Source organism: Cottoperca gobio, chromosome 13 (genome assembly GCF_900634415.1).
Source record: "Cottoperca gobio chromosome 13, fCotGob3.1, whole genome shotgun sequence".
In the NCBI taxonomy this organism is placed as follows: Eukaryota; Metazoa; Chordata; class Actinopteri; order Perciformes; family Bovichtidae; genus Cottoperca; species Cottoperca gobio.
The window spans coordinates 23,816,012-23,826,644 of NC_041367.1; the positions used below are offsets into that span (position 1 = coordinate 23,816,012).

The 10,633-nt window shown below is 38.9% G+C and overlaps 2 protein-coding genes across 2 annotated transcripts in view; one reads left to right on the forward strand and one right to left on the reverse strand.

Moving 5' to 3' along the window:
* Positions 1–1,638: 1,638 nt before the first annotated feature.
* sdhdb (succinate dehydrogenase complex, subunit D, integral membrane protein b) lies at positions 1,639–8,709 on the reverse strand. Its single transcript, XM_029446254.1, has 4 exons — positions 8,553–8,709; positions 7,350–7,460; positions 4,826–4,976; positions 1,639–3,234 (listed from the first exon to the last, which is right to left on the reverse strand). Exons 1-4 carry the CDS (start codon positions 8,599–8,601, stop codon positions 3,069–3,071), a joined length of 477 nt encoding a protein of 158 aa, XP_029302114.1. The 5' UTR covers positions 8,602–8,709; the 3' UTR covers positions 1,639–3,068.
* Positions 8,710–9,642: 933 nt separating this feature from the next.
* timm8b (translocase of inner mitochondrial membrane 8 homolog B (yeast)) overlaps positions 9,643–10,633 on the forward strand; it is a 1,907-nt gene continuing 916 nt past the window's right edge. Inside the window, exon 1 of the mRNA XM_029446255.1 lies at positions 9,643–9,865. Coding sequence (XP_029302115.1) covers positions 9,764–9,865 — 102 coding nt within the window. The 5' untranslated portion in view covers positions 9,643–9,763. The remainder of the gene's footprint in view (positions 9,866–10,633) is intronic.

Below are 10,633 nucleotides of genomic sequence, written 5' to 3' on the forward strand. Positions count from 1 at the left end.
AGTTCAAATCAAATCAAATCAAATCAAATTTATTTGTATAACCCAATATCACAAATTATACATTTGTCTCAGTGTGCTTTACAGACTGTACAGGTTACGACACCCTCTGTCCTTAGACCCTCACATCGCACAAGGAAGAAACACCACAATTAAAGGGGAATAAATGGAAGAAACCTCAGGGAGAGCAACTGAGGAGGGATCCCTCTCCCAGGACGGACAGACGTGCAATAGATGTCGTGTGTACAGGATAAACAACATAGTACAAATACAACATTTGACAGAAATGATGTTGAGTTTAAAAAAGAGAAAGTTTTGATGAATCCAGGAAAATGTCAAAAAGGCTTCCCGGTGTCCAGCAGGACAAGGTCAGCAGGCGCTGTCACGATTCATGATCCTGACGTAAACTTTATCAGTGGCAACCTGCCACATGAGACACAGAAACTCCGGGGATGATGCCCCGGATGATGGAGCCTGACCATTAATTGCTTTGTAAGTCAAGAGAAGGATTTTGAATTCTATTCTGTATTGTACCGGGAGCCAGTGCAGCGCAGCTAATACAGGAGTAATACCTGTCTACCTGTCAGACTGCTTCTCTCCTTACCTGCTGCACCTCAGTACTTTTCCACCCACCCCACCCACCAGCCAGCCACTCCCCCTTCAGCAGCTCACCTGGGCTCCAGCACTTCGTTCCGGACTGTTTTCCAGCTGCCGACCTGCCTGTTTCTTCTGATTCCTGATCCTGTGCCTGGCTGTGATCTACCTTCTGCTTGTCCCCTCGTCTGGATTTTTGAACTTGTGCTCATTATCTGCCCTGCCCTGTACCTGCCGAGCTCTGACATTAAACCAATATATGCTGAACATTACCAGCTGTTCCTGGTTTCCTGTGTGCTGCATTCAGGTCCAAACTCGTCCCGTGAAACTATCATTGACTATTAGGTGAAGAAATGATTTACCATCACTGTGTCATTTAGTATTTGTTATGTAATTAATTACAACTGACCTTGAACCATAAGGAACCCCAAAGTATTTAGTATTAAATAAAACAGAATGAAATGCTCATGTGAATAAACACAATATCTAAATGAACCAACGATCTAAAATGGTTAAACTGTTCCAATATTATGAAATAGTATTTTGTCATTTTCATAAGTTTTATTGGCTATCCTTTAACTTCATTTATTTAAAAATGGCTTTTTCAAAAGCGTTTCATATCATAATGGCAGACTCATTTGGTTGTATTCATATTCACAACTACTTAGTTATTATGTTGAACTCTGAGGTTCCATAGAAACAGCTTTTGTTTGCGAGATGAGCACAACGTAAATGTATCGCAGCAGTGTAACGGACTGAAGGAGAGTTCGATGGTGCATCTCGTTCTACTCGTGTTTTCCTCTCTGCCTTTAAAGCAGGTGGCGTTCTTTCAGCTGTTCAGTAACAGAGTGTTCTGTATCTCAGTCTGTCGCCGTCTTGCCTCAAAGAATCAATGTACTCGAATGAATACATGATGATTGGAAATACAAATTGAAATCCAGTTTTTATAGTAATGTAACTTTTATACAGTATATACACATGTTTTGTATACCTTTTGTACCATCTTGTTATTTTATAAAGTATATTGTTGAGTCATACAATATCAAATATGAAAACATCCGTAAAGCCAACTTTATTCCGTTGAGGCAGGAACAGTGCATTTTTCTTGCCACATCTTATTTTGTGCGTATAATCTGAATAGTTGAACAGAAATGACAAATTGACAATTCCTGGAAGAAACCAACATCAATCTTGTAAGCTCTCAAACATTTAGAGGATGAGCAGCGTGACGATCCAGAGCTCAGATTGTACAGCGAGAACTGAACCAGGAAGACTTCAAGCAGTACAAAACAAAGCTGCATGCAAGGAGTGTGTGTACACCAATTATATGCATAATCTTCAAAACATATGTAATCTTTGATTAGCCAGCCATGTTAAGTCTTATACAGGCGCACATTGATGGAACAGTGCCTGCAATAAGTTTGTGCCTTATTTGCCAAGAAGTAATAAACCTGAACGGACAAAATGTTTATATGGCCAAAATAAATGCATTTTTAATACTTTCAAAATGTGTCATGTTTTTATTTAGCCGTTTGCTTTCTCACAGTGGAAGGCGTCTCACATTAGGCGTTAGTGTTACGGTGCTGGGTGATATTGTGCAGCTGACACATCATTAGCTGACCGTTCGTTAACCACTATGCTGGAGATGCACAGGTAGGCTGGCTTAAATTTATAATGCACTTCAGATCTCGCTTACCTTTTAATTGAGCTTCAATGGAGCAGCAATTAAACAGGCCAATCAAAGCAAAGGTAGTCTGCTCTCAGTCTGCCCTCTGCAGACACACAGCGAGAGGTTTCACAATGAAACCTCCGACTTGTCAACAGCATCCCGTCAGTCAAGATACGATGACGTACGAGTTAACTCGCAACAAAAACATGAAGTGGACCTTGTGAATCATTCGTACACGGGCGGGTTAGTGTGGAGGGCAAGGTGAACATACACCGCTCAACTCGTGCTGCCCTGCTATCCCTGATGGGTTTATCAGCAAAAGGAAGTATGTACATAGTATCATTGAAACAAAATACATTTAACAAATCAGCCACAAACATGAAAAAAATAAATGACATGTCAAACTGTGTAAGACTTGATAGAAGTCACAGCTGTGTTGATGAAAACATGCACGTCCCCAGTAAATAGAACCATTACAAGCAGGAAACTGGATATCTCTTAATTGTACATGTTGCTTAGGATCAAAGTGTACAGCCGAACATAAACTTACATTTAGTCCACATTGAAGATAAAAAATAATCTCCCAGTATTAGAGATGATGGATGCCAGTTGTTGAGCAAGAACTTAATACAGAGACCAAGCCTGAATTGATAAACATTCATTACAATTGAATGAATCACTGTTATATTGTCAAGAATGATATATCTATTAATAATTTACATAGAACACCCTGAACTTTTACAAACAACGAGATTGCTCCTATCCCGTTGTGTCGAGGTCCTCCAAGCTTCACAGTCCACACTTCTGTTCATTTGCTCCACAGCAGGGCAATGGCTTTGCAGATGCCCACGTCGTTGTAGTTGAAGTAGCAGAGACCAGCGAAGGTGACGGTGGACAGGAGGAAGAGGCCGGCGTTGGCCATCTTGATCTTTGACTCCCCATGAACGTAGTCTGTTAACACCTGCCCGATGCCCCTACAAGTCAAAAACATGCAAACGCAGAAAATGTGAGTGAAAGCCTCAGTGTGCGTTTAGGCCACACACACAACCTTCACACCTCGCACACATTGCCAATCTGCGTGTAAAGTCATGTCTGTTTTGGAGGTAACAGAGGCTTCCAGATTCACGGTTACTTAACATGAAAACACAGAAGCCTCATTGTTACGATCATAACAAGTTTAACTATGGCCACCAGCTTTAATCGTTTCAGATTCTTTTTCTAAAAAAACTTGTTTGTCGGACGACTCTAAATACTACAATACTCATGAGCCTTCAGGCGCTATTTCTACGGCCAGTGAGCGGTGCAGAGCACTAGTGAACTTCGAACACTTTGTTGTTGCAGTTAGGAACAGAACACTGCGCCATAGTTGGTGAATTCATCCAAAATTGAGGCAATTGATTTAAGCTGCAGAATGTAAACTCAGTTCTCAACAGCGTTACCTTCAGCTTCCACCCGATAACAATAAAGTAGCAGAACTTGGTAATTGGATGTTTTGAGCCAAAATGCACTTTGGGGGTCACAGTTGACTTGTATTTTCATGGACAAAGACTTGTACCTTTAATGTTTTCCTTTAAAAAACCAGACATTTTCTCTAAGAGTTTGGCCGATGACTTGGCCATGTCTCTACTACCTTAATTCAAAAAGCTTAATGTTTTATTAAAAGCATTCAGTTCAAACATTCCTTAGTGCTATACAATCCTGTTAGGCTCAGACTGTGCTTATCCCCAGTGCTAGCTGAAAAGAGAAAGCTTTCCAGCCTTTTATGCTTCAACCCATGCCTATGGCGACGCCAATTGCAGCATTCGTCCAACTGGTTTTGGGCAAAGAGGACATGGCTTGACCCTTTGAGATACACACCTGCCCCAAAAGCCGTTGCTTAAGGAGACTTATCACTACTCATGACTGGGATTTGTGGCCTACACCTGCCATGCTGTTAAGTCGGCGCTCAAGCCGATGGAAGAACACATCGCTGTGACACTAAGCTAAAGCCACCTTCTCAAGTCTGCAAACAAAGCCAGACTTAATCGGGGCTGAATTAACATCTTCTGACAGCTATGAGATGGCAGAACCCCCCCACCAAAGCCCCATGGCACAAATTTTGCATTTTGTCCTGTAAGGGTCAGTGAACAAGCTAATTCTTTGTACTGGGTAGAGACGTTTGGGAAATAAGTTTGTGGAGGGTTCAAAGAACTTTCATTCATACTCCCAAAATGCTCTTGATGTGTTAAATCACAATCTGCTGGTGTCTGACCATCGAGGTGAGGATGACTGTGACCAGGGCGCTGGTAAAGTCAAATAAATACGCCATTCGCACTGGACTCCCTGTGGACCTCGAGGTGAAGGCCATCATCTTTACGTTTTCCAGGAAGTGAAACTGTGTCATTTAAAAGCTGTGTGTTATGGTGGGGATTGTTAAATGTAACAAAAAAGAAGAAAAGAAAAGCAGAGGAATTATTGGTTTTAGAACTGCATTACGGGTGTGAATATGAAACCTTTGTGTGAACAAAACGTTCATCTTCACAACTAATGCAACCGGGGTTTATGGTTAGTGTTTGCCCGACTTACCAGTGTCCATGCAGGGTCAGGACAGCAGCCAGGGAGTAGTCGATGACAGGACTAGGGTGTAAATAGGCTGCAGGTCCCAGGGCCAGGAGCATGAGGCTCAGCACTCGCTCTGCTGTCCAGTGCAGAGAGGCGGCCTGAGAGCCAGAGCTCCCTGTAGAGCAAGAAACACAGCAGACTTAATTATCTGCACGGTGAAAGCAAAAATGGTCGTGTCGCTAGGGCTGTAAAGGTCAGAATTCAAAAATATATATTGTATAAAATGGTGTTTCATATTAAACTGGGCCAAGTGCAATGTATCAACATAGCTACCCTGTTATTGTGCATGTAATACTAAGCTATTCAATAAATACTGAATGTGTGCATTGCTGACTGAAAGATAATGTCTTCTGCCTCCGTGTATCTGTTCGCTACAATATGTTGGATTCATGTTAATGTGTATTTAAAGACATTTACATTTGTGGAATGAAAAACTGGTCCGAATTATCTTTATTTAACAAATATACAAAATTGTCTAATCAACAAAAAGATTTGCGACCCCCCTGCAGTACCTCCGCGGACCCTCCAGACCTCTGCCATAGAAGCTTTGAATGTTTTATAAAAAAATAAAATAAAAACATTCTTTACAGCCCTAGGAATACAACCTTTTTTATTGACAATATTTTATGATTGCATCACCTTAAAAAATGGGGGGAAATATTTTTCCGTTATTGTGGTTCTATAAAAGTAATTGACGGTGGTGTTAGACCGCCACATTAATACAGCTTCCTGCCTCCTTTTGTATGGCGAGGAGAGCAAACTGTTTTCTGAGCGCAGTAAATGTTTTATTTAAAAAGGCATAAACACCAACAAATATAGATTGAAGCAGAATATTTAGTAAGATAAAAACCTGCAACGTTCAGAAAATGTGGGGGCACTTTATTACATTATTACTTTGTTTACATTAGATGACTCTAAATGTGACACTCCGACTGAACCAACTCCATCTTTTGAAACAGACTTCCTTATTAGACTTGTTCAATGATGTGTACATACAGTATTTCATTTGATGTATAATTTTCATTTATTACAACAAGTACATTTGCGTGTATCTGTACACATGTGTACTTTTTCTTAAAATTATTTTTCTCATTCACGAATGGAAATGTGTATGAATCTTAAATAATGTAATTGAACTGTAAATTGAGTATCTCTCAATGAAACACATCTTTACAAAAGAAAACCCTGGCAACATGAAACACAAGTTGATGCAAATTATAAAACAAAACTTGTTTAGATACAGTTGACAGAGGAATAAGCCAAAAATAAAAACATTTCTTGGTTTAAATGAGGAAATATCTCATCAAATAATATGTAAACAGTCCAAGGAATGTTATACTTGACACCTTGATACGTCCTCAACAAGTATTGACATTTGGTAACATTGGTTTATTCTTAATTCACCAAATTGATTGAGGCTTGTGTCAACATGAGACTCAAAATTAACACTTAAGTATCTTGATGTTTTAGTGTAAAGAAGTTTCCAACAAAAAAACATTTCTCAAAACAAGCCAGGTCTACTAAATTAACAGAATGATGATGTTTATTAGGACAAATAAATATTCAGTAAACACAACTAAGAATGTGGCTGAGCAGTCAAACTTTGGTATTAAACAGATACATTTAGCTTTTCAGAGAAAGCCTTCAGCCTTCCATTACTCTGTAAACGACCCACTAACCTGAATAGTGGGTCAGAGGTAAAAACCTGCTAGCAGTTCTTACATGAACCTGGTGTCAAAATACTGCCACCCAGTCAGCATTTAGGGTGCTATATCTGGACCACAAAACACCATCCCGACACCACAGAGGCCGTCAGCCACCTACTGTCATGTCAAACCAAAAAAAACTGCTCCTTGCAAACAAACAAACATCACTCTACAGCGATGATCGTCAACAAGTGGCTCTCGGGCCACACCTGGTCCTTCAGAACGAGTCAGTCTGCTGGTCCTGCCTTGTACAAACAAGCGCACGCTATGGTTCATGAATAATAAGACTGCACTCTGCAATTACGTTTCTGTAATTACAGATTTTAGCCATCACTCCACAGTGCCCTGCCTCTTTGGCAGAGGTCTGAGAGCTTTTTATAGTAGAGTAAGAAAGTGAACATATTAAACAATGATAAGATAATTAGGCCTAAATAACCCATTTTCCATTTTATTTTAAAGTCTGGCCCCTACAATGTCTGGACAAAGATGTGGACAAAGAAGTTCTCTGCATATAGTAATAGTGTATATGCTGGACTTTTGACAGATCACTAATGCATTACTATACATTGTCCTGAGCAGTTCTTGGTTTAATGAACTCTCATTTACAATATGCTGCAATGATAATGGAGTACAGTTCAGTCAAAGGTGGAAAAACAGGTGTTGTTTCAACTGGTGGTCATTTCTGGGGCTGTGGTATGTTACGCTGTTGGCTTGCTAACTATAATGATGTTTTCCTGTTTTAATGTATATACTACTGCATACTTTGATTTGACAATACTGACCATATAGAGCCTGTGATGCATGAATCCTTGCTGTCAGCTGGTAGTGCTGCTCTTGGTATTTGTGTGGTACAACCAGCGGCCTGGCCACCAAAGCGCTTTGGTAGAACAAAGCTGGAGAGAAAAGACAAAATAAATCATGTTCAAATGGACACAAATAATGAAATCCAACCACAGCACGAACTGTTGACTGATAAACTATAATACACTTATAAAGTATATCCTTTTAGCGCATTTCAACTCAGCACACAACAAATCTTTTAAAGGTAAAAGATAAAGACAAACAACTTATCTTGCACTGTTCAATCACTATCAGATTAAACAAACAAAACTGTGAGTCACATTTTAATGTTGAGTATATTAACATCAACCATCTATGTTTCTGTCTTAAACATATTTATTTAACCTAGCAATACCACTCACTCTAGCAGCATTTGGGCTTTTTTTTATAAAAAAGGTGCAAATAAAGCCTTAAGAGTAGTTTAAATATTCAATATCTTATGTTTCCATTTGTGAAGGATGGAAATGTTTGTTTTTTCCTTTAAAAAAATGGTATGTTTTGGCATTAAAGATAAACATTGGGTTAAAAAAACAAAACAACGTGGTTCGAAGAAACTGGCTTCCAAACAACCAGTTTTACAGGAGGACGCAATCGACACGAACAGTCAAAAGAGGGCGGTGGCGATGCAGTCTTGACCCAACATGAACTTTTACTGAAATAGATTAAATGCTCTTTAGTTTGTCTTATATATGCCGAATTAAAAAAAAGAGTCTTGGTATCTTAACAAATGTCTATTGTAAAGTTTTACTTAGTATACAATTGTGTAAATAAGCATATCAATTTATAATCTATAAATTTCTGACTAGTGTTTGGCGTAAACTCCTGCGTCTATTGTGCGAGTCATCACGTCATGGACAATCTGATGTCATCATGGTAGCAATATTCAATACCCTCACTGCACAATATTGTTTAATCGTGTGAGTTAGCCACGAACTGCCGTTATCCAGTGGTACCGAGTAATAGGCCAATTAAAATAACGTTACTCTAAAGATTTGCTAAAGTCTTGAACTTCAAAGTAATAATCTCTGCCAGACGTGATTTGTTTGACATGACTAACATTCGACCTCTCCTCTATCAAAACACCCCGCTCTCATACTACTACACTAAAGGTAACATTAATGTTCAAAACAGGCAGAACAACTCACGTTTGACTCCTCTGCGACACACAGAACTCAACCTGAAGATAGCCGCCATGATGATCAACCAACCAAGGTCACCACAGTTACCCGGATGTAGTTGTTGAGTCGACAGCACAAAGATAGTGGATGTTTGAGAAGATCATGCACACAACATTGTTTGAGAAGATCATGCACAAATAATTTTCTGTAAACATATAAGTGTTATATATATATATAGTTATATATAAGTGTTTTAAAAATTAAAAATGACACTGTCTGCTATCCTGGACAAAGCAGCAGCGGTGCAGATTATGGCATGAAGACGCGTTTTTTATTAATCGCTGAGGGACCCTCATTTCAGTATCTGCGAGGAAGTCTTCAGTGTTGAACATACTCTAAAAAGTCTCACATAATATCGTTGTTAACTCAGTTAAAACGGTTTAAAGACAGTCAGCTCTGTGCAAAACTACAAAAAGACTTCACATCCAACCAAGCCCACAGCTCAAGTTAAAACATACAACATTACAACATTAATACGTGACTAAAAAGTAGAATAAATGTCATCAGTTTACACTCACAACAGTTTCCATAGCCTCATATTTACATAATTAACTTTTAAACTTGTCGTTAATATATTTCTACAATATGTTAGTTGTTTTGGGTTGTATTAGGTTTTATTAATAAATTACTATATATGTTTTTAACCATGTACTTTAAAATACATTTTAATTGTTCATTATATTTAATTAGCCTAATAGCCATGTCTGACATGGGCTGAGCATCAAAATACTTTTGAAGGGGGTTTATAAGATGGGAAATGAAAATAAAATATTGCTAAACAAATAATAACCTTGTAAATGTTGCAAAAATACCAATGAAACATTATTACTAAACCGAAATTGTCTGCCGATGTGAATAATACAGAATTACCCCTAATAAAATCTGCGAGGGAAAAAGTTGCTTGTAAATCCTTTGGGTCACGTCTGTCTTTAGTCTTGTCAGGCAGCTCCTGTTAAACATGAAATATCTTTGTAAGCATCACTTCCTGCGTCACAAGAAGCACGCCGACTGACTCAGAGAGGAGCCGTCGCCGAGTGAAGCGCGTCATATGGTTTGTAAATCGGTGGCGTTTGACAAGCTGCAGCGCTCACTTGCGGTGATACCGAAGGTCACTTCGTCTCAGCACATTGGCCTGTCAACGGCAATACAGATTTGTTCTGTAACTATTTTATAACGCAATGGACAATTTTGATAATTTCAGTGCGTCGGAGAAAGCAGAGGCGACGGAGCTCCAACGTATGATTGCGATAGAACAACAGAAAGCGCAGTTCCAGGCCCAGGTTTGTGTGCTAACTATGCTACTCTGTATCCAGACCTTTAGCATCCTCATGAGACGATGAGGCCATATGCAGCAGGGATAGGAGCCACTCCGCTGGAAACACTTCCCTCAAACACAAATTACAATTAAAAGTTTCTTTGCTTTCTGACAAAGGACGACGGTAGTTGTAGGCCACGATATGAACAAACGATATGATGATTTATTGAGCTACCATCTGTTTAGAAAGTGCCATATAAAGCATATAATTTACTAAGGTCACATAACAATTATGGTTTTTAAATTGAGTTTGCCCCCTGATGCCTATGGAATCTTGATCATGGTATTTGATCCCATAGACAAGAGAGACTATTATTTCTGTTTCATATAACTTCGGACTACACTAAATACACTAAAAAGGCTATTTTATGTGATCATCTTTTGATAAGTAATGTAATAACTAATTGAATATGTTTTCACTTCCAATCACTGAGCCTCCCTTGGAGAGGCCCGCCTCACACTTTGAACATTGCTCTCAGGTAGAACATCATTAGTGGTGATGGGAATAGAGCAGTATCAGCTCAAATTACTCGACTGATGCATACAAATATCTGAGAATAATAATCCCTGCCTGTCAGGTAGAAAGTATTCTTTCACACAAGATGTATTTATACAATTTTCACTAAAAAATTGATGATTCAAAAATGATTAATTCATCATAACCGCGATTATTACATAATTAATTGAGAATCAGAATATCAAAGCAAAAAATACATCAATAATTTGTTTACTT